Source organism: Danio rerio, chromosome 5 (assembly GCF_049306965.1).
Source record: "Danio rerio strain Tuebingen ecotype United States chromosome 5, GRCz12tu, whole genome shotgun sequence".
Taxonomy (NCBI): Eukaryota; Metazoa; Chordata; class Actinopteri; order Cypriniformes; family Danionidae; genus Danio; species Danio rerio.
Genome location: NC_133180.1, coordinates 73,261,385 through 73,286,552, shown reverse-complemented (window position 1 = coordinate 73,286,552; position 25,168 = coordinate 73,261,385). Strand labels below are relative to the sequence as shown.

At 37.9% G+C, this 25,168-nt stretch overlaps 2 protein-coding genes across 7 annotated transcripts; one reads left to right on the top strand and one right to left on the bottom strand.

The window, feature by feature from the left end:
- Positions 1 to 962: 962 nt before the first annotated feature.
- On the bottom strand, positions 963 to 7,383 carry si:ch211-110p13.9. Of its 5 annotated transcripts, XR_012406012.1 has the most exons (6): positions 7,098 to 7,383; positions 5,718 to 5,847; positions 5,298 to 5,431; positions 2,336 to 3,161; positions 2,036 to 2,182; positions 1,077 to 1,486 (listed from the first exon to the last, which is right to left on the bottom strand). XR_012406012.1 is itself a non-coding variant. In NM_001326457.1 (4 exons), exons 1-4 carry the CDS (start codon positions 7,218 to 7,220, stop codon positions 2,418 to 2,420), a joined length of 1,131 nt encoding a protein of 376 aa, NP_001313386.1. In that variant the 5' UTR covers positions 7,221 to 7,359; the 3' UTR covers positions 963 to 2,417. The 5 variants fall into 5 exon arrangements, 1 of the variants encoding a protein (NP_001313386.1); XR_012406013.1 differs by lacking the exon at positions 2,036 to 2,182 and having other exon boundaries at positions 963 to 1,711; positions 2,309 to 3,161; XR_012406010.1 differs by having other exon boundaries at positions 2,036 to 3,161.
- A 383-nt stretch (positions 7,384 to 7,766) lies between these two features.
- On the top strand, positions 7,767 to 21,579 carry zcchc8 (zinc finger, CCHC domain containing 8). Of its 2 annotated transcripts, none has more exons than XM_073950378.1 (14): positions 7,767 to 7,965; positions 9,071 to 9,113; positions 9,217 to 9,291; positions 9,611 to 9,710; positions 9,802 to 9,879; positions 11,997 to 12,100; positions 12,232 to 12,297; positions 13,708 to 13,768; positions 13,909 to 14,033; positions 14,747 to 14,883; positions 15,086 to 15,195; positions 15,936 to 16,022; positions 16,980 to 17,094; positions 20,399 to 21,571. In XM_073950378.1, the coding sequence occupies exons 1-14, from the start codon at positions 7,791 to 7,793 to the stop codon at positions 21,196 to 21,198; spliced, it is 2,076 nt and encodes a 691-aa protein (XP_073806479.1). In that variant the 5' UTR covers positions 7,767 to 7,790; the 3' UTR covers positions 21,199 to 21,571.
- Positions 21,580 to 25,168: the final 3,589 nt, after the last annotated feature.

Here is a 25,168-nt window from a genome sequence, read left to right as displayed (position 1 = left end):
CCCCCAATTTTTGTTTAACAGAGAGAAGATTTTTCAACCAATTTCCAAACATAAGTTTTAATAACTCATCTCTAATAACTGATTTATTTTATATTTATAACTCGGCAGGTTAGGGTAATTAAGCAAGTTATTGTATAATGATGATTTGTTCAGCAGATTATCGAAAAAAAAGTTAGCTTAAAGGGGCTTATAATTTTGACCTTAAAATGATTTTTAAAAAATTAAAAACTGCTTTTATTCCAGCCGGAAAAAAAAAATCAAATATATATATATAATGTATATGTATGTGTGTGTGTGTGTGTGTGGGCGTGCATACATATATTTATAATAACTATATATTAAGAATATATATAAGAAATTTTGGGTCAACATCACCCAATACCCCCCCCCCCTCCCCCAACAACATTATTACTACGATTGGCTACAGAACAAACCATTTTTGTCCTATCAATTGCCTACATAAAATTGCATGTATAAAAATGTTATGCTCATTCTTTAAACTACTCATTTAAAATGAATTGAAAGCACACAATTCTTGAGATTTCTTTTTGGAGGACAACTTAATAGTTTTATGTTCAATCCACTTAAGTTTGTTACATTAACTTAAATGATTTGTGTTGGGACAACATGAGGATATTGTGCTTTTTTTTTACTGCGCAATTAACCTATCTTGCCTATTTAACCTAATATATAGAAAACGTGTTCTGTCATGTTTTCAACAAAGACAAAACGAGATTGGTTATTTAAACTTCTTTAACAAAAAAGGCTGAAAAAATCTCCAATAAACAGCACTTGGGAAATAATTTGAAAATAATTACGATTTCAAGGAAATTTAATAACATCTTTAATAAATTTATTTTGATTTAAAACTTATTTGCACCTAATAAATTTATTTTAGGACATATTGTTGTACTTGTGCCCTCAATAGCAAGGTTTGGAAAATTGAAAACATTTGAGTGAGCTTTAATGATAAACTATTTGTAGTTTATTATCATTATTATCTTCATGGCTATGCACATATAAAACTCCCCTCATGACATGCCAACCCACATTTAAAGGCAAAGTTCACACAAAAAGTGTTTTTTTCTTTTATTTGTTGAACACAAATTATATCAGTAACCACTGACATCCTTAGTAACAAAAACAACACCATGGAAGTTGTTGGTTGTTGCTTTAAGGGATACAGCTGCGGCTGGAAGTTAATGAGAATTATTCATATTTATATTATTTATTAAATTACCCATTGATTGTATGTTATTAATGTTTACCCCCACCCCAACTCTCAGGTTACTATTAAAAACAGTAATTATACAGGGTATTTTTCATATCATTTATTAAATTATCCATGAAATTGTATTTTACTAAGGTCTAGCCCCAGCCCAAACCTAAACCCAACCATCACAGTAGTCAAAAGAATACTTATTTTTATTCATATTATTTATGAAATTACCTAATAAGTTGTTTTTTATTAGGGTATACCACCAGCCTAAACCTTACAGTTATGTAAAACAGTAATTAAACAGACTGTTATTCATATTATTTATGAAAATACCCAATAAATTGTATTTTATTAGGCTCTAGCAGCAGCCCAAACCTCAACCCATCCATCACAGTAAACATGTTCATTTATTGTTGTACAGCGCTATATTATGTGACAGCTACAGCTGTATCCCATCTAGACATTACCATGGTTTCCAAATGTCAATGGTTTCTGGTTGTTTCTAGAAGGGATACAGCTGCAGCCAGAAATTGAGAATTATATTTATATTATGTTGAAATAACCCATTAATTGTATTTAATTAAGGTCTACCCCCAACACGAACCCAACCATGACCGTAATGTAAAAACAGTAATTATACTGACCATTATTCATATTGTTTATCAAATTACCCATTAAGTGTATTTTATTAAGGACTACCCATAGCCAAATCCTAAACCCAACCCTCACAGTAATTTGAAATAGTATTTATACCAAGTTTTATTTATGTTATTTATGAAATTTCCCATTAATTATATTTTATTAAGGTCTACCCACAGCCTAAAGCTAACCCCAACCATCACAGTACTGTAAACATGTTCATTTATTGTTGTACAGCGCTATATTAATGTGACTATCCACAGCTGTATCCCATCTAGACTCTACAGCAGGGGTCACCAAACTTGTTCGAGGAGGGCCGGTGTCCTGCAGATTTTAGCTCCAACCCTAATCAAACACACCTGAACAAGCTAATCAAGGTGTTACTAGGTATACTTGAAACATCCAGGCAGGTGTGTTGAGGCAAGTTGGAGCTAAACCCTGCAGGGACACCGGCCCTCCAGGACCAGGATTGGTGACCGCTCCTTTCACTTGGTGTTTTTTATTGGTGTTCATCATAAGAAAGAAACAGATTTGAGGTATTTTGACTTCAACTGTACACTCATTTGCATATCAGGCTGGAGTACAATACATGGGCGACTCCCGTGACCAGATTGTGATTGGCAAACTCAAGTATAAGCAGCAAAATGGGGTATTCGCTGTGTCTTTTCCAGTCCTCGGCCTCGTCGCTCAGACCCATCCAGTGTGCAAGAAGATTCCTCATTGCTTCTGGGAAAAGCTGGGATGCCAGTTCCTCTGGAGGAGGCAGGTTTGTGATATGTTCGATGTGCTGGGCCTTAAAGCCTTCCACCCTCTGGCTAATAGTGCTGTTTGCGGAGTTAAACTGCTGACCGAGCCAACCTGCGACGGCCTTCAACAGACTGCTGGAGTAAATGGAGAAGCTCTGAAGATGAGCCTGAAGCAGAGACATCACTGCATCTGTCAATATTTCCTCTTCAATCATCCCGTTAATACTGCGTTCAACATACTCCAAGACCTTCATTGTAGTCTCCTCGTCTATATTTGAACACAATTTTGCTGTTTCTGCTAGATTGCAAAGCTTCTGTGTGAGTAATGTGGGCTGGTTTGGGTTTGCCTGCTCTGTTGAGGAACAGTAGTCGTGGTCTGTGGATGAGGACGTGTCTGGAGGAAAGTCTCTTTGCGCTTGGTCATGGTGTATTGAACACGTGTGGTCGTTTGACACTATTGCTGTTTGTTCTTGTTCATCTTGGGGTTGATAATCCTGAGCGCTGAGATGATAGCTCATGTTCAGGTTGTCGTCATTTATACGGGATTTCCAAAGATCCTTTTGAAGAAAATTGTGTTTGAATAAAATAATAATAATAATAATTCAACAATTAATAAGAATTTGAGGATACAAAGACAAATAGGAATTAGTGCCGTCCAATAATTAATCTCATCCAAAATAAAAGTCTGTATTCATATATAAATATATATAATTTGTATTATTTGCATGTTCTCCCTGCCCTCGCGTGGGTTTTCTCCGGGTGCTCCGGTTTCCCCCACAGTCCAAAGACATGCGGTACAGGTGCATTGGGTTGGCTAAATTGTCCGTAGTGTATGAGAGTGTGTGAATGTGTGTGTGGATGTTTCCCAGAGATGGGTTGCAGCTGGAAGGGCATCCGCTGCATAAAAACTTGCTGATAAGTTGGCGGTTCATTCCGCTGTGGTGACCGCAGATTAATAAAGGGACTAAGCCGACAACAAAATGAATGAATAATTTGTATTAGATCTAAAAAATTTATATATTTAAATAAACCGTTTCTTAAATACATATATTTACTTAAAAGAGTTGGAATTGTTGCAAGTTTATTAAATGTAAAAAACCTGCAAAATCACATGTACATGAGTACTGACAGCCTTTGGCATGAAGCTCTAAATTGAGGCCAGGTCCATTCTGTTTCCACTGATCATTCTTCAGACGTTTCAGCAGCTTAATTGGAGTTCACCTGTGATTAATTCAGTTGATTGGACATGATTAGAAAAGGCATACACCTGTCTATATAAGGTTCCAGGGTTGACAGTGCATGTCAAAGCACAAACCAAGCATGAAGACAAAGGAATTGTCTTTAGACCTCAGAGATAGGATTGTCTCAAGGCACAAGGCTGGGGAAGGTTACAGAAACATTTCTGCTGCTATAAAAGTTCCAATGAGCACAGCGGCCTCCATCATCCATAAGTGGAAGATGTTTGGAACCACCAGGACTCTTCCTAGAGCTGGCCGGCCATCTGAGTGATCGGGGGAGAAGGGCATTAGTCAGGGAGGTGATCAATAACCCGATGGTCACTCTGTCTGAGCTCCAGTGTTCTTCTGTGGAAAGAGGAGAACCTTACAGAAGGACAACCATCTGTGCAGCAATCCACCAATCAGGCCTGCATGAAAGAGTGGCCAGACAGAAGCCACTCCCTGCCTGGAATTAGCCAAAAGGCATCTGAAGGACCCTCTAAACTCTCTGATCTGATGAGACTAAAATTACGTTTGGAGAAAACCATGGTGGTGGCAGCATCATGCTGTGGGGATGTTTTTTAGCAGCAGGAACTGGAAGACTTGTCAGGATAGAGGGAAAGATGAATGCAGCGATGTACAGAGACATCTTGAATGAAAACCTGCTTCAGAGCGCTCTTGACCACCGACTGTTATGAAGGTTCATCTTCCAGCAGGATAATGACTCTAAACACAGTGCCAAAATACCAATGGAGTGACTTCACAAGAACTCTGTAAATGTCCAAATGTCAGAGCCCAGACCTAAATCCTATTGAGCATCTTTGGAGAGAACTGAAAATGGCTGTGCACTGTCGCTTCCCATCCAACCTGACAGAGCTTGAGAGATACTGCAAAGAGAAATGGGCAAAAATTCCCAAAGACAGGTGTGCCAAGCTTGTGGCATCCTATTTAGAAAGACTTGAGGCTGCAATTGCTGCCAAAGGCGCATCAACAAAGTATTGAGCAAAGGCTGTCAATACTATTGTACTTATGTGATTTTTCAGCTTTTTTATATTTAATAAATTTGCAACAATTTCAAAACTCTTTTTTTACATTGCCATTATGGGGTATTGTGTGTAAAATTTTGAGAAAATAAATTAGTTTAATCCATAATTAGTTTAATCAATAAGGCTGTAACATTAAAAAATGTGGAAAAAGTGAAGCGTTATGAATATATATATATATATATATATATATATATATATATATATATATATATATATATATATATATATATATATTATTTATATTAACCAATATGTCGTAAAAAAATTACTGGTTTAACAGTTATATTTATTTTTAACTTTCTTTTATATAGAAAAGGTCTTGAAAGTGACCCTCTCTATGTTCACAACACTTAACTGTACTTTCGGTTTACTCTGGTTTTGATTTTGACTATTTAAAAACTAATAAACAGTTCAAACTCATGATTTTTACCTGAAATGACTCCATAACTGAGAGCTGGTCTTGTCTGCTGTACAGCTCAAACGCCACTCGAAACACTCCTTGAACACTGTAAAACCACAGGCTGTTGTGGGAGCAGGGAAGCCGCAGACCTTGAAATCTGCAGTCTAGACATCATCATATATTAATAATTACTGATTCATGAAAATGTTGTTAATCTGATGCTTAAAACAAAAACAGATGAGAGTAGTCTTGATGTAGACCTGGTGCAGTGCAATCTGAGCTGCATTCAATGCTTTTTAATGCGCTCACATAACCCCACCCCTCACAGTGACTTCACTCACTTCATTGAGTGCATTGTGTCTGACATTAAATCACTCAGCAATGCAATCTCAGCGTGCATCATAAAGGCTGCATCCAGATACTGTTGAAACAGATCTCTTCGTATTGTACCTGAAGAGAAAACCAGTTTAGTGGCCAGTCCTCGTTTAGCATATTTGGTGTGGTATCTGGGCTGGTTTTCACCGCGAACGTCTGTTTCAGAAAATAGATCAGCTCCAAGAAAGAGAGGGATCATCTGAGCCTACAGAATAAAGAGAACATTTGATTTTAGAAAATGGATATTACGTTACGTTGACACATCATCTGACCGTACAAAATAAATCAGAAAGATTTAATGAATGTATTCTTTTTTTGAATGAACTATTAGGTTATAAAAATGAGTATACTGCAGTTATTAAAAAAATATTAAGAATATTCAGATTCTCTTTAAGAAAAGAAAGAAGACAAATTCCATTAAATCTGGCAACCATTCATAGATTATTTTAAAGACATGAATTCTGCAGGAAAGAGGTCAAATGAAGAGGATTAGACTAATTTAGATTAAAACTAAAGGTCAGTATTTTTAAATTTATTTATTCGTTTTTGTATTTATATTATTTACGTAGTGTTTTTATCTATTATTATTTGACTCTTGTATGTATTGTTTGTAGCGACACGGTGGCTCAGTGGTTAGCATTGTTGTCTTACAGCAAGATGGTCGCTGGTTCAAGCCCCAGCATGTTCTCCCCATGTTGGTTTGGGTTTCCTCCGGGTGCTCCGGTTTTCCCCACAGTCCAAACACATGCGCTGTAGGTGAACTGAATAAGCTAAATTGGCCATAGTGTGTGAATGCATGTGTATATGGGTGTTTCCCAGTGTTGGGTTGCAGCTGAAAGGGCATCCGCTGTGTAAAACTGTAAAACTGGTGGTTCACTCTGAAAAAAAAGTAGCATTTTGGGGCTGCACTGTATCTCTGAATAACTTGGGCTGGTTCAAGCCTCGGCTGGGTCAATTGGCGTTCCTGTGTGGAGTTTGCATGTTCTCTCCATGTTGGCGTGGGTTTCCCCTACAAGACATGCGCTAGAGGTGAATTGGGTAAGCTAAAATGTCCATGGTGTGTATATGTGTCAAAATGGGAGCATATTGGTGTTTCCCAGTGATGGGTTGCAGCTGGAAGGGCTTCCGCTGCGTAAAACATATGCTGGATTAGTTGGCGGTTCATTCCGCTGTGGTGACCCCAGATTAATAAAGGGACTAAGCCGAAAATAAAATGTATTATATTATGTTATATTAATAAAGTATTGTTACTGATATTATGGAGAATAAATATAGAGTGACAGTATAATGAATGTGTCATAATGTCTTACTCGGATAAAAAAACAAACAGGACTCTTTCTTATAATACATGTGGGGAGACAATTAAAGCCATATAACACTTTAGTGTTATATTCGAGCCCCCATTTATGTCTTTGATCCATATATATATATATATAACCCTAAAGTTACACTCACCTCATTTCTGCATCCTTTAGTAACGTTAAACGAGTTATTATTTGTCAGATACAAGAATCGTATCCTCCTTTTGCCACTCTCCCAGTGGGACATATTGATGAGAGAAACTCCTCCAGATGACATGATGCGGTCAATAGTTGAGAAATAAAGCGTTTAGTGAAAACATCTAACAAAACAGAGACATTTTAACGCGGTAACAATACTGTACCAAAGCCGCCTTTAATTTATAAAGAGCAGTCCGCCGTGTTATTTGAATGGTGGACTTTATTTACTTCCTGTTTCTTCCAGAGTAGCCAATCAGCGGCCGAGCCTCAAAACGGTTGATTCTAGAATAGATACAGCTGCGGTCGGAAGTTAACAAGATTTATATCTCTCTCTATATTATTATTATTCCTTAAATTACGCATTGATTGTATTTATTAACGTCTACCCCTTCAACAACTCTAAAACTAACCATCTCACTAATGTAAAAACAGCAATTAAATCGACCGTTATTCATATTATTTATTAAATTACTTGTTTTATTGTATTTTATTAACGCCTACCCCTAAACTCAACCCTTACGGTTATGCAAAAATTTAATTTATTGTTATACCGTGTCTCAAAAATTATGCTATATTGACGTGAGCATCCGTAGCTGTATCCCCTCTAGATTTTACACTTCGAACCGGACGCGCATTGTGTTCATCAAACATGGCTGCGGTGGAGTTTGGAGACACCGAATTATTCGAGCAGTTTGAAGATAAAGCTTCAGCTCGTATAACAGATGAAGGTGGGGAGGAGGAGGGTGAGAGTTCAGACCGGCTTCAGGGGCTTCGGCAGACATTAGGAGAATGCGAAGAAACCATTGGCCGTCTGAACGCTGAGAATATCCTTATGGCTTATATCATGTGCTGCTGCTGCTTTCACATTTTACACTGAAACGCAACCGTCTGCTTCGGTCTCTGCTATTATTGGTGTTCCTATCAGTGCATATCTGAATATGTTCATTAGTTGGTAAATGGCCGTGTGGAGAAATCAAATGTGAGATGTTTGTGTTGATCTACACCGTTCACTACACCGATTTCTGCAGAATGGATTTGTTATGGTATAAAATCGACATGTAAACACCGGAGCTTTCTTTTAATGCAAGGAAAATCATACCAAAAATCTAGATTTTAACATTATGCAAGTGACTCCAGACACCAAAAGAGATAATTGTAACATTATATGTACCATACTTAAAAAATATATCAATATAATATTAATTTTATTTGAATTCTTAGGTATTATGGAGTCCCTACACTGAGCTAATCACACTCATGCTAAATTCTATTTAATGCTAATATAAAATGAGACCTACAGTTTGATACACACTCACCGGCCACCATACTAGACTTTATTAGGTACACCTTACTAGTACCAGATTGGACCCCCTTTTGCCTTCAGAACTGCCTTAATCCTTCATGGCATAGATGCAGCAAGCTGGAAATATTCCTCAGAGATTTTGGTCCATATTGACATGGTAGCATCATGCAGTTGCTGCAGATTTGTCGGCTGCACACATCCATGATCATGATGTTAATCTCCCGTTCCACCACCCACCCAAAGGTGCTCTATTGGATTGAATTCAGGGGACTGTGGAGGCCATTTGAGTACAGTGAACTCATCGTCATGTTCAAGAAACCAGTTTGAGATGATTCGAGCTTTATGCGTTATCCTGCTGGAAGTAGCCATCAGAAGATGGATACACTGTGGTCATAAAGTTATGGACATGGTCAGCAACAATACTCTGGTAGACTGTGGCTTGACACTATGCTTAATTGGTACTGATGAGCCCAAAGTGTGCCAAGAAAACATCCCCCACATCATTACACCACCACCACCACCAGCCTGATACACTGAACCACTTATACTCAAGTGTTTTTGATAACTGCATTATTCATTTTGTCTTTACATTGAATGTCATATTTTATACCTTAACGATGATCCACATGAAGAACTGAAGAGAAAGTTAAACATATTAAGTCGTCCTATGTGAGTACATCTCTATTATTTTTTTTACAGGTTTTTTTGCACCTTGTTTCAAACTAAATTTGTTGTTGTTACATTGATTATCAATGGTAATTTTCCTTGCCAGGGGGATTACAATAGAAGATTCTAAAACCAGCGGGCCAGTTTGTCAGATTAATTATGGAAATAACATCATATCGAGGTAGGTGTTCTCTGCATCACCATCGATGTTAATATTTAAGCATTTATTTAAAATCAGTGTTGTCAAAAGATTAGTCACATCCAGATTAAAAGCTGGTATTTACATGTGTGTGTGTGTGTGTTTGTGTATGTATATATATATATATATATATATATATATATATATATATATATATATATATGTATGTATATATGTATGTGTGTGTGTGTGTGTGTGTGTGTGTGTGTGTGTATATAATTTTATTATTTGTTAATTATTTATTTTGTGTGTGTACGTATATATTTTTTATTTAAAATGGGATTTTTGTTTTTGTGTTTAGGCAGTGCCGGAATGAAATCGAAGACTTCATCTTCTCTCTTGTCCAGAAACAGCTCCATAACAATGATCGAGAAGCCTCTACTCCTCATGTCGTCCCACATGTACATCGTTTATTTCAAGAGATTTGTTGAAGTGGTTTAAAATCAGCACGCATTAATAATGTGTCTTTGTTTGCTTTTTTGTTATTTGTAGGCCTCAAGTTTTGTCATGGCGGAGAGCTATAAAGTGAAGACTTCCAGTGACTCCAAACTTATTAAAAATGCTTTCAGTGTGAGTTTAAAAACCCAGCCGCATTACAAACATTGGGTGCCAATCACTAATAATTGCGTACGTTTTTCATTTTTATACGCTTCTCATGAAAACTTTCCACCTAATTCACAATACATGAAAGTGTTTTTAAATTAGTTCTTCTGTTATTGAATTAGGAGTCTTCTAAATGAGCGCCTGCATGCACAAGATTTATAATTTGCATAATACACACCCAAACATACAAGGGCTTTACGTAAAGCTACTCTTATCCAGAGAAAGACAATTATGGCACCAAAACCAAACACAAAAAAGCCTCTTTAACAATAATGAATGAGTTAGAAGCTGGGGAAATGTGCTATTTAAAAAAAAAGTTGCCTAAATCAGCCATTGGTGACTTTCAGCAATATAAAGGTGCGCTCTCTACTTTTGCATTTTCATTGTCATGTTGCGAGCACAGCATATTCAATTTATTCATGTGAACATGTATATGACATATGTGTTAGTGGAAACACAACATTAGAGTGCAATGTCTTCCATCTGTTAGGGCTTCTAATGTATTGAAATTATGGCTATTGCGATAATAATATTCATGCAATATTCATATTAAAGAGAGGTGCAAAAAAAAAAAAAAAAAAAAAAATATATATATATATATATATATATATATATATATATATATATATTTTATATATATATATATATATATATATATATAGAGAGAGAGAGAGAGAGAGAGAGAGAGATTTTTATTATTTATTTATTTATTTATTTTTTTGTAATGAAAATTAAATGACATGCATTGTAATGAAAATTGTGGGCCGAAGTGCAATATTGGCGCATTGCCTACGTGGCTATCGGCACTGACATTTTATGTAAATTTGATTATTTCGATGGTCAAACTGTCTTTATTCCTGCCTACCCAGTAGGTGCTGTTCTGCTATTGGCTATAAGTTAATACACTAAACAAGTTTTCATTTGTTCAAAGTGTTCGAAAGTTTGCACTTGGACTTTTTTTTTTTTTTTAGATCAGAAAGATTTATTGAATCAGAAAAATATTCATTATTACCTGTTTGTTTTAGTGTGATCATTATATGCATAAATAATACAAAATAGCAAATAAAAAGAGCTTTACTCTAGGGAAATGTTAGATCGCAATGAATTTCGCCATTGCAGTACTGAACTGCAGCATCGCATACAGTTGAAGTCAAAATTATAAGCCCCCATTTGAATTGTTTTTTATTTTTTAAATATTTCCCAAATGATGTTTAACAGAGCAAGGAAATTTTCACAGTATGTCTGATAATATTTTTTCTTCTGGAGAAAGTCTCATTTGTTTTATTTCGGCTAGAATAAAAGCAGTTTTCAATTTTTTAAAAAACATTTTTGGGACAAAATTATTAGCCCCTTTAAGCTAATTAGTTTTTACGATAGTCTACAGAACAAACCATCGTTACAATAACTTGCCTAATTACCCTAACCTGCCTAGTTAACTTAATTAACCTATTTAAGCCTTAAAATGTCACTTTAAGCTGTATAGAAGTGTCTTGAAAAATATCTACTAAAATATTGTCATCATGGCAAAGATAAAATAAATCAGTTTTTAGAAATGAGTTATTAAAAATGTTATGTTTAGAAATGTGTTGAAACAATCTTACCTCCGTTACACAGGAATTGGAGAAAAAAAATAAAAAATAGGGGCGCTAATAATTCAGGGGGGTTAATCATTCTGACTTCAGCTGTATATTCCCAGTAATGTGCAGCGCTAACATAATTTTTTTTCAAATAATTGAACATCTAATTATACTGTATTATACTTTGTTAAGGTCTACTTTTCGTCTACCCTCAAAATAACATCTAATAATAGAGTTCTTTATAAATGTTTTTAAGGCCCAGGCATACATGATGATTGCGCACATGTTGTATAAGTCATTCTTGATTTTTTTTTTTCATACATTTAGAGTAAGTTTTAGCACAAACGTTTTTGTTGAATCATGACTTAATTGTGAAAATGCACATTTCACACCAAAATTAGTGCGTACATGTTTGCATGAATGAATGAGACTTATTATTTGTATTCAGTTTCTAGACTGTTGACACCACTTTAAAGTGAACCAGCACTTCTTGTTCGTGTTCTGCAGGTAATCGGCAGCGTCTTATACTTCACCGACTTCTGTGTTGATAAACTGGGTCAGCCGCTAATGAATGAAAGCCCTCAACAGACCGAAGGATGGGAGGTTCCCAAGTATCCTAAACGTTTATACCCGGCTGTGCATCTACACACCCTGTGCTCTTTATAATTTATGATTTTGTGCTCTTTAAGTCTGCTTTACTCTCATCTCTGTGCATCACTGCTCCTGAATCATTATTGCAAAGATACCAGCAGGTCTTTGGTCAGATCATTGCCCTTGAAGGCCAGGATGTGGAGATAAAGCAGAAAAGGTATGGCAAGAATTTAAGGGAACACTGTAGTTTAAATACCAAACCTCACTAAGGATAGTTTTCTGTCATGTGACCTGTACTGAGGTTGGCGGGCTAAAAAACAATGGGCCATAATGGCAGCTATACTAGAGTCTCCATAGAAATGCAGCATTTTCCATCTGTTTCAAGATACTAATATTTGGATAACATATAAACAAAACAAGATGGTCAAATTATAAGTACAAACTAAACTGTAGGCACTTGTGATCCATATGCAGCACCCGCAGCAACTTTTCAGTCATTTAAAAGCCTCATGTCAGAGCTCCAATTCGGCAATGTTTACATTTGTTTTGTAGATATTCCTTTGGGATTTAGAGTGCTTTCACAACTAGACTTATGTTTCGGAACCTGTCTCATTTGGCCAGTTAGCGCGGTTCATTTGGCATATGTGAATCTAGCTATTACGCTCTAATCCGCGGCCAAACAATCGCTCCGAGATCGCCTGAATGAGGTGGTCTCGGCTCGATTGAAACGAACTCTGGAGCGGATCGATTGTTGTGAGAAAGCGATGCGATCCGAGCCCGGCTATATCACAGTGTGTTATGGATATGTAATAGGCATACAGCTATATAAAGAGAGAATTATGAGTAGGGCGGGAGGTCATTTCAGACATCCCAAGTCTCCCGGAAGTTTCAGGAGTCTTCTCCAAATGCACAGAGACTCCTGGATGCCCGCAAACTAGTGATAATCTCCCGGAAATCGTGCGTCTCCTCAAATACGTTGCACACCCTCCCCACCGCATCCCTCCTCGCTCTTCAGACACGTCGCGAGCACCTTGTCAAACACCACCAAACCACCACCCCCCTGACAGCTGAGCGGGATTCTGCAAAATAAACCGTGGAACTCTGACCAATGTGAGGAGAGTTTACTCACGCGTGACTTGTTTTAGCTGTTTTGGTAGAAATTTTGCAGTGTGAAAGCGAACCGCACCAAGAACAAAGCAACAATGTAACAATTTTAATCCCTGTCTCGGAACAACTGAATCGATTCACAGGTGTGAAAGCACCCTTAGTCATTAGTGATGGCGTTATAGTGCATAAGAGTCTGCTTTTAGTGTCGTTTTTTGCTCGGATTAATATTTGTTGGTAGGGAAAATCTATTTGTTTTCTCCTTACACGTTCCCAGAAGTGTTTCTCATCATTGAGTATTGCTGTATCTTATTGCACAACAAATATCCATTTGTTTGCCCTAAAAAAAGAGAAATTGATACTTTTCTGGTACTGCAAGACTAATAATACATGGCTTTTTTATGCTATTATTGTTAATAGTGCTGTCTGTTATTCTAATTCCTTTTATTTATTTGCCTTTCTGGTTTTATTTTTATTTAGCTCATTTCTGAGGAATTGAAATCTGCTAATGTTATCTTTTCAGACCTAAACCGTGCTGTTTTAACTGCTGTTCTGAGGACCATCAACTACGAGACTGTCCAAAGGTGTTTCTCGTTGCTTATAGACCACACTTCTGTTAATACAAGAGTTGTGTTTATAGATGCATTATTTTGAAAAGCATGGTTGTAAATCAGACTCAGAGTGTGTGCATATTTTTACATTTCATGTTTTATCATTGTTTAAGCCCAAAGATATGGCTCGCATCAATGAAAAGAGGAAGGAGTTTTCCCAGAACAATCAGAGCAATCAGCGTTACCACGCAGAAGAGGTGGAAGAGCGATTCGCGAAGTACAAACCCGGAATTATGAGGTCAGCCATATTATGAAGTAGTATGAGTAACTGCACATATGTTTTATTTTGTTTTCATTGATTTGTTTTCGATGCCGAAAGTCATTAGAATGTAGGGCTGCTTGATTATAGGAAAAATCAGAATCAAGATTATTTTTGGTCGTAATTGTAATCAGGATTATTCAAAACGATTATCAGTTGAAGTCTAAATTATTAGCGCTCCTGTGATTTATTTTTATTTATTTATTTTTTTTTGATTTTTTAAAATTTTTATTTATTTATTTTTTTTATAAATATTTCCCAAATGATGCTTAACAGAATTTTTAACAGTATTTCCAATAATATTTTTTCTTCTGGAGAACCTAGTTAAATGTCACTTTAAGCTCAATGCTAGTATCTCGAAAATATAATTTACTGTCATCATGGCAAAGATAAAATAAATTAGTTATTAGAAATGAGTTATTAAAACTATTATGTTTAGAAATGTGTTGACAGGATCTTTTTTCCATTAAACAAAAATTTGACCAAAATATACAAGGGAGCTAAGGATTTAGGAGGGTTAATAACTCTTCAACTGTATATCAGAACTCAATTTTTTGTGATTATTATTAGTAGCAAGGTGATTTTTCTTAGTATTTAGATTTTTTTAACTATACGTCAATGGAAAGCTTGTCTTTTAGTGTCACATATTATAATGAATGCAATTTTGATGCATTTTTAAACTTCCTTTTTAGTCAAGACCTTCTTGATGCTCTTGGTATGACTACAAACACCCTTCCTCCATTCATCTATCGCATGAGGGAGCTCGGTTACCCGCCTGGATGGCTCAAAGAGGCAGAATTGGAAAACTCAGGCCTGATGCTTTATGATGGTAAGAGATTCACAAGGCTGGTGATTAACCACGCAACAAAAACATCAGGTCAAGACTTTATTGTAAGGATTTGTTAATTACTCAGATAAAGGTTTTCTTACATGAAAGTTCCGTCATAGCTTGGTTTATATGCATGATTAAAAATGATCTAAAACTATCAAAATAAAACGAATCACCATTGACTCGAACTCTTCTTTGCAAGGATCTAACGATGGAGATGAAAATAACCATAGCCAAAAGATATCCTATGATGTCTCAAAGCTGGTTGATTTTCCAGGGTTCAATGTCAACGCACCACCCAACATAAGAGACGTAAGTGCACGATCACTCTCATCACACACACACACACACACAAATAAAAAGAAACTTCTTAATGGTTTAAAGGTGTAGTATGTAAGTTTGACACCCAGAAGTTGAAATAGGTATTGTATTTCTGGTTCAAAACGCATGCAAGCGCAGGTTGCCAGATTGAGGACCATCGACTATCGAGCCTAAAGGCTGATTTAAATCTTGTTCTAAATGAAATAATATTTATACTATTTGCTAATTATTAACCACCTCCTGTGGAACTCTGAATCTGCATCTCATTTCGGAGTCTGCTACTGTCCATCGGTGGTCACATTTCAGTCACAGACGCATGCTTTGAGAGCCTTGCCGATTGAATGAATGAAATATGCTGTTTTCCATCAAGGCAACTCTGGGTGTTGAAATATAATTGGCTAAACTGGCATTAGGCAGATTAAAATTAGCAAAACAAAAGCAAACATTCCGGCATGGACATGTTCAAAGCAGAAAATCTGACTTCAGCATTGTTTTTAAGATAAGCAAGAATGTTCACTTAGCATGTTTCTGAAATCTCTGCAAACATATTATGGTATTTTTATGCTTTAGAAGAGTCAAAAACTTACATGCAGCACCTTTAAATGGATTTATGTCAACATATCTGTGTTCAAGATTATCTGAGCAACTATTTTTCTCTGTTTAGTGTCTCGATTTATTTAAATCCATCACAACTGCGTACATTAAAAATGTGTTTGTTTTTTAATATGCAGGATTACAGGTCGTTCGGCTCCATTCCAATGCAACCTCAACACTGGAAGCAAAACTTTGCAGCCTTTTTGAGCAATACTTTTCCAACGGTAAAAAAAGTACTGTATATCTCAGTCCTGAATTGCAGCTACATTTCAAGTAGATTTCGTTCTTGAACTGGAATGGCATAGAACAAATGTATTAACTGTGCATTAGAATTAAATCTGGTATTAATGTATAATGCAAAATGCTGATAGGGAACATTTAGTTGTGTACTAATTGTTTTTGTAATTACTGATATATGTTTTAAACCACGATAACAGAGTCCACAATTTTCAGCTTTAGCTTCTGATGCTAACCTCAAACCCGATACCACATGGCATATCTAAAACCAAGGTCTCAAAATGTCTTAAATTCACTGAAATGTTGTGCTGTAGGTCTTCAATCATTTTAAACAGATCTTAATTTTGCTTTGTCAAGTAAAGCTACTCAATTTAGCTTTTAATGCTAACCACAAACCAGATACCACATGGCATATCTAAAACCAAGGTCTTAAAATGTCTTAAATTCTCTGAAATGTTGTGCTGTAGGTCTTCAATCATTTTAAACATCTCGATTTTGCTTTGTCCAAGTAAAGCTACCCAATTTAGCTTCTCATGCCAACTACAAACCAGATACCACATGGCATATGTAAAACCAAGGTGGTCGCTGGGTCTTAAAATGTCTTAAATTCTCTGAAATGTTGTGCTGTAGGTCTTCAATCATTTTAAACGTCTCAATTTTGCTTTGTCCAAGTAAAGCTACTCAATTTGGCTAACATCCATCCAACCACCAACAATACATCTCAATAAAACCGTAATTTCTATATTTAAGTTTTTTTATTGCAAAGAGATTCACAACAGCTGTATAATACGTGTTCTTATTCCAAACTGTTAATTAAAGTTTTTAAATTAATAATAGATTGTTTAATTCGCAGATACAAAATGTACCTGCAATTCTGGAATCATCCATATTTGTATATTTTCCTAGCGATTGTTTAACCTTCTGGATCTGTATGTGCACAGCAGGACAGCGGCAGCAGTAAGAGGCCTCATGAGTCTGATTCCACACCCCAGAAGACAAAGAAAAGGAAATCTGGCTCCGATCAGACTCTCCAAGCATCAGATATGGAGATCGAGTCAGGTACACAACTTTCACTTGAAATTTAATTAAAGTTGCTGTATTGGTGTTTGTCAGCTGTGATGCTAAAATGCTCGCGACAGACTCAGGCCCCGTTTACACTAATGCGTTTTAGTTTTTAAACGCATAAGTTTTGCTACGGTTACGCCATCCGTCCACACTACGCCGGAATTCTCGAGCGCCGAAAACGGAGCATTTTGAAAATGCTGGAGAGGCCATTCTAAAACGCTGCTGCACCGTCTCAGTGTGGATGAGGAAAAACGTAGACATCTGAAAACGGAGTCGGGACTTCTGAGATTCGCTACCTGATTGGGGGTTTTGTGTCATTGCATATCCTTCCCTTATTTGTCAAGCCCCTATCACAGGACTATAACAAATGGCTTTAACGCTACTGGAAGACAGTACTGTAAACAACAACATGGACACAGAAATGGGAGCGTTGTTGGCACTATTGTCTGTTTTGGGCGCCATTGTGCAGTGATTCATTTGTTACGTTTAGTAACAACTCGACCTCGACGTCTGTTCACTAAAATACCTCTCTTGCTTTCTTTGCCATCGCGTTTAATGTTCAACCGGCGTTTGTTGACTAACAATAACAAAATGCTGAGCGAGACGCATGCTTTCTGTTTATACTAGAATGTGCATGCCCATAGTGCGTGTATGGTCACGTGATATACGTTTTTGGTGGCGTAGTGTGGACGGAGATATGTTCAGAGACGCTAGGTGAAACGCTAGTGTGGACGCGGATCGTTTTTGATCTAAAACGCAGTTTTCAAACTAAAGCGCACTAATGTAAACGGGGCCTCAGAGATTGGTTGAATGGATTCAAAAACACCTAACTGTGGACTCATTTCACTAGACGGTCATCCTAAATCTTTAAAGAGCCCCTATTTTGAATTAAAGGTCATGTTTTGGTTTTGGGGGTCTCCAACAACAGGCTGATTTGCATGCAATGTCTAAAAGCACTTTCATTGTCTTATAATCTGCATTTATTCTTACTTGATTGTCCCAACGACTCGATATGATTGTTTACCGATTTGTTCCTAAACGAATTTTATTTGTTTCTAAATGTCTCCTTTGCGCTGATTGGGTCAATGACCCAGTCTGTTGTGATTGGTCAACTGGGTTCTGCGCGAGAGGCGAGACAGAGAAACACCCGCCACGGCTATAAGGGTAGCAGAATATGTGAGAGCCCTGTGCAGGAATGCAATAAACCAATGCAGTTAAACACCAGAGCAATTTAAAATGCATTTAAATCGGTAAAGGAAGAACTACATGTCATGTTTTTAACATGGTTTTGGACGCAATATGTGAATCGCCCTGTTCTGCCCTCACTCCGGCGTCTCTCTTCCCAAAGTTAGACAGACAGATAAACTCTTTCCAACACGTGAGATTGTGGGAGATTGCTGCTTTATTCCATGCCACATAGAGTATGTTGAAACAGAGTGAAACTATGTAAAAAGATGGACATAAAATGAGCTAGTTATCTATGTACACAACAATAATATCTGAGATAGAATATAAATACAAACAGATAATAAACTCACAGACAATGCTTCTGCAGATGATCGCAGGATGAGTGGATTGTAAGTGTCTTCTTGTAGGGTGTTCTTTTTAAATGAGGCAAATAACTGATTCTAAAGCCTGATTTATACTTCTGCGTCAGGTGACCGGCGTAGCCCACGGCGCATGCAACGCGCGCGGCTGTGCATTTATACTTCTGCGCGCTGTATGTGTTGGTCTGCATTAACACTTCCGAAACGCTAGTTGGCAGTGAGGTGTAAATGTTCCTATGTGTCGAGATTCTTCACTGCTTTTTTGCTTTTCCTGAACACTTCCGGGATGTACAAGTGGCTCAAACTCGCTCATTTTGAGGCAGGAACCGGCGGACGTCCAACAACTTTAACTATGAGGTAAACACAAAACAAAACTTTCCATCTGGAGCTCCTTCACAGTACTCCACACTTGTAAACAATCGCTCGCGCTATTCGCGCGGCTCTCGGTCCCGCCCAGACTCGTCAGCGATACCAAGCCGACCAATCACAGAGCTTACGTTATGCGTCGTTGCGACATGTAGTTACAATTTTTGAGAGGTGCACGTCAGTGACGGCCACGGCGAAGGGTTATGCGTCAGCGCCGTAGCATACGCCGGCGTTCGACGCAGAAGTATAAATCAGCCTTACCTGTCAGAATATTTCTATGGCAACAACAATTTAAAAGAAGCTAAATGACTAGGCATAACTTATAGGCTGCGTCCAAAACCGCCTACTACTCAGTAGGTACTGCATTTGAAATTAAACGTACTACTCGGCGGTTAGAAAAGTACGTTCTATACAGTATGAATGTGAAAAGTATGAATGAAATTCGGACGTACTACATCCGCCATTTTGTCATGTACACGTGACCTACCTGCGTCAATTGCGTCACTTCACTCTCATTCATGAATTCTCTCGTGGGGCATCATGGGATAGCGCAGCATGCATGGGATGCGCACTCCAGAATCTCGCCGGAAGTAGTAAGTCATACGGGTACTTCTCACATACGGATTTTCGAATTCTATGAATACTACTTGCCTCGCATGCTGATTTTAGCGTACTGTATAGTATGGAAGTATGCGGTTTCAGACGCAGCCAGTGATTCTGAATACTAATATTTAGTAGATGATCCAGCATACGCCCTATAAAGATTTAACCTGAGAGATACGGTACATGCACTGATCTATAATAGATACTTGTTTACAAGCCGCGTGGAGCAACATACAATTAAACAAATATTTTGCAAACTACACAAAACGAGGTGACAATTTTAACCACACTTAAGGCTGATTTATACTTCTGCGTCAAACGCACGCGTATGCTACAGCGTTGACGCATAGCCCTATGCCGTGGCCATCGCTGACGTGCATCTATCAAATAATGTAACTACACGTCCCAATGACACATTGCGCAAGCTCTGTGATTGGTCGGCTTGATATCAATGACGAGTCTGGGCGGGACCGAGAGTGATTGTTTACAAGTGTGGAGTCCTGTGAAGGAGCTCCGGATGGAAAGTTTTTTTGTGTTTACCTCATAGTTAAAGTTGTTGCACGTCCGCCGGTTCCTGCCTCAAAATGAGCAAGTTTAGCGACTTTAGTAAGTGGTTGATGGAACGAGAGAGTAATCTTGCATGGGTAAATGTTGTGCACACCCATCCCCTACCCCCTTCAAAAAAGGCAGCTGATCAGTTTTGCATTGGTAGTAAAATGCTAGTAAATTCAACTTTAGGATTCCTGTTTAATGCTTTATTGTTAATTTTTGTCATTTTACAGATCATGACATGCCTCAAATGGGATCTGATGGCTTCCAGTTTCACCCACCTCTCCCTCCCGGCACTTCATCTATAGGAACTCCTCCTCCTCTTCCACTGGGAACGCCTCCATCAACCCCTCCCATCCCTAAGGGAACTCCACCAGCAACTCCACCTACAAACAAAAACCCATCCACCCATGCCAGAGCTCAAACGGAGGGTGAAGAGTCCGAGGACGGGCTCACTTTGGAGGAACTAGAGGAGCAGCAGAGGCTTCTTTGGGCAGCCCTTGAGAAAGCTGACACCACAACCAACAGCGATTCTGATACCCCCGTCCCGAGTTCCCCCAGTGTGGTCACTTCTCTTAAATTTGACACTGAAGATGATGGAGAAAAGATGGAGGACTCCATCCATACGTTTGAAATCAAGAGCACACCCTCTTCCCCCGCTGTGAGTAATGTTTGTGAGGATGAGATGACTGATAAAACCAACAGTGATGGAAAGCAGGAGATCGATTTGCAAGCAGAAATGAGCGATATTATTGTCCTGGATGAAGTTTACGGGGAAAACGGGAATCCTGATGCTTCAGAAGCTCCACAGAAAAATGTGCAAGAGTCCAGTTCTGAAGTGGCGGATGATATTGAGGAAAGCGGTGTAAATAAAGTAACTTTCGTCCCACATCGTAGCAGATTTGCAGCGGGGATAATCCCCTTCGAGGACACTCCTGAGTTTACGGAGGTAGCTGAAGCGACAGGGGTTTACCTTAAAATTCGAGATTTACTAAAAGGCTCGCCAAGAAATCAAGCCAAAAGCAAGAAATGATCTCGAGGTTGTCTGTTTTTACTTGCGCGTCTGTCGACAACATGCATTGTTTTCTCTTCTTATCGCAGTCCTTTTGTATGTAGTTTTACTTTTGGGTGCTTTGTATCTTTTTACTGCTGTCGTGCGATTTTTAAAGATGAAAAGGTCACGTTTGTTTTGTACATGAATATTAACGGATTGTGGGTATGCGTTCTGTGTACAGGCGTTTTTTATTCTTCTTCCTCCTGTTCCATCTTCTGTTATTACAGTTTGCGTTCACTACATCTCGTGGCATGTAATTAATTGTGAATATTTTTTTCCATTCAGATTTCTTATGGCCGAATTAAAAGGTTTTAACTTGAACTTGGTAGTAAAATTAAATCGGTGCACTTTTGAGTCGTTTTTGGGATTCTTTGCTTTTTTTCTTTGGAAAGGTGGAGTTATATTATTATTGTGGCTTAAGAAAGCCAACGTACTGTTATACTACATAAACTTCTTAGACTATATTAAGAACGCATCTCTTCCTGGGCCGTTCATACTACAACCACCAAACTAACTCCAAACCTCTAATCTATACTGAATTAAGCTGCTATGTCTTTCCATCTGATCCGACTTAAGGTTTTCCGAAAACTGACCGGGAAAATTCAGAAAAGTCCCATTGACTTAACATTGGACCAAACTTTGTGACCTCATAACTTTGCTCCAGACTGTCGTACAGACTTAAGGTTGGTCTAATTTATCTCAGGCTACCAATCTGCCAATCACTGATGACCTTTAAACTTTTTAGCCACACCCTAGCATACCCTTATGGCGTGTTAGCATCTTTCCACTGACTTTCATTATAAAAAACTACCATTGACTTTACATTGGACATACTGATAACATACCAATCCATACTAGAAACATACTAATCCATCCATACTAGCAACATACTAAATTCATGCTAACAACATGCTAGTTTATACTAGATTCATGCTATTAACATGCTAATGCATGCTGGAACCATGTTAACAGCATGCTAATTAATGCTAAAAACATGCTAGCATGTTAATTCATACTAGAAACATGCTAATTTATGCACCCGCCTAGTAACACCTTAGCAACCGCCATAGCAACCACTCAGAACACCCCATCAATCAACTAACAACACTTTAGCAACCACTCAGATCTCTGTTGCAGCACCTTAGAAACTGCCTAGCGATGTCTTAGCAACCACCTAGCAACACCTTACCAACTGCCTAGCAACCACTCAGAACACCCTAGCAACCAGCTAGCAACACCTTGGCAATCACCTAGCAACACCCTAGCAATCGCCGAGCAACACTTTAGCAACCACCTAGCATCACCTTAGCAATGGCCTAAAACACCTTAGCAACTACCTAGCAACTATTCAGAACACCCATGCAACCACCTAGAACAATCTAGCAACCACCTAGGTAACCATCTAGAACACCCAAACAACTGTCTAGCAACCAATCAGAACAACTTAGCAACTGCCTAACAACGCCTTAGCAACTGCCTAACACCACCTTAGTAACCACCTAGAACCACCTAGCAATGCTTTAGTAACCCCTCAGAACACCCTAGCAACGCCTTAGCAAGAAACATGACAATCCATGCTAGAAACATGCTAACATACGTGTAGTTATCTATGCTAACTGTTTCAAACTTTTAAAAAAAACTACTTCGAACTTCCAGGCTCGGCTTCCTCAAGCCACTATAAGATTTCTCTGCTTACTTTTCTAGTTCTCCTTTCGTCGTCTTCTTCTTCTTAGACTATTTTAAGAATGCATCTTCTCCTGATCCGTTCATACTACTACAAAACTAACTCCAAACCTCCAAACTATACTGAATTAAGTTACTTTATCTTTTCCATCTGATCCGACTTTTCCGAACACTGACCTGGACATTCAGATAAGTCCCATTGACTTAACATGGGACCAAAATTTGTGACCTTTTTGTAACTTTGTGCCAGACTGTCATACAGACCTAAGGTTGGGCTCATTTAACTCAGCCTACCAATCTGCCAATCACTGATGACCTTTTAATTTACTAACCACACCCAAGCAACCGCTTACCAGCACCCTAGTAACTGTCTCACAGACTTCCATTGTAAAAAAAACTGCTATTGACTTTACATTGACATACTATCAACACACCAATTCATACTAAAACATATTAACAAACATACTAATCATACTAACAACATGCTAATTCATACTATAAACATACTAGCAACATGCTATTACATGTATAATCCATGCTAAAAACATGCAATTTTATACTAGAAACATGCTAATTCATACATTGCAGTGCGATATTCCTGTATCTACAGCTTTTTTACAGCCTCTTCACCCTTGTGTATTACTCTGCCTACATAGAGTGACAGAGTGACTGCAGATCAATAAACTTACTACAGTTGATGTTTTATCACAAGATGGCGACAGAGACTGCGTAATAATTAATAATTCCTTAGAGGAGAAAATGTACATTTCAAACTACAGCTGATCAAATCATTACAGGACAGGTAAGTGATGTCTAAGTTGATCACTCCCTCTCTTGTATGTTGTTATCGCAAACACAACAGTAACGTAGTAGTGATTGGGTTGCTTTTGCTATTTTGGGGGGTAATGATTGTGATCTCCCCATTGCAACAGAGAAATACTGGGAAATGTCTATAGACTGATGGCATTTCATACTGTTCAGTCTTATAATCTTAAAATGTGAGCAAACCCTGCTGAAAAATCCAGCTTAAACCAGCCTTGGCTGGTTTTAGCTGGTCGACCATCCTGGTTTTAGAGGGTTTTTGGCCACTTCCAGGCTAGTTTCCAGCCATTTCCAGCCTGGTCTTAGCTGGTCAGGCTGGGAGATGACCAGCTTGACCAGCCTTGCCAACCTGGGAGTCCAGCCAAAACCAGCTATGTCCAGCTTAAACCAGGCTGGTCAAGCTGGTTTTAGCTGGATTTGGCTGGTCATTTTCCAGCCTGACCAGCTAAGACCAGGCTGGAAATGGCTGGAAACCAGCCTGGAAATGGCCAAAACCCCTCTAAAATCAGTCTGGTCAACCAACTAAAACCAGCCAACCAACCTAGGCTGGTTTGAGCTGGATTTTTCAGCAGGGAATTCACCTGTTTTGTCATAATTTTAGATATTACGCAAGAAAATCATTCTAATACTCGCTGTAAAATGATGTTGGTGAATGAGCAATGGTTTCTGCTGTTCTGACATCAGCTGCAGATGTGAATGAGTGGCAGTAAAAAAGTAAATCCTCAAACAAAAGGATTTTAAGTCTTTCTGTGTTTGATTTTCTGTTATCAACACGATTATGCCGTCAAACTTGTATAAACGCAATATCACACGAGTAGCTGATATGGTTATATATCATTACAGGTGGGCAGGTACGTAGCAACCGGGGGTCCCCCTCACGCCTAGAAATAGACCATTTCGAAACAGGTGATTAATAATTTTATAACCTTAAATTTTGTGTCTCATACAGCTGCTAAAATACAGACAGCGCAAATACGACAGTGCTAAATACACAGTGCAAATAAAATGACAGACAGTGCAAAATACAGATGTATTGTAGATACAAAACTGAAATATTGACATATTTATATGCAACAATATGTAAATATAATTTTATTATATATATTTATTTATATATTTTTACTTATATTCATGTGCAATATGTATTAGACAGAAATATGTTATATATAAATAAACATTTGAACAAATACATGCATGTGTACATTATAATAAGCACAGTACACACATGTAAAAACTAATTTTGGACTAATTGCTATTAATCGTTTAGTTACCAATAAAGCATTTCTATGAGTGACAGCAAGTGCAGTATTATTATTAATTTATTTTTAATACTGAAGAAGGGAAGTCGAGCACGTTTGCTTTTCCATCTGCCCGCCTCTTAAGGCTTCCCGTTGGCTTGGGGCGGAGCTACGAGCGTCTACGTCATTACGCCACTCGTGTCACT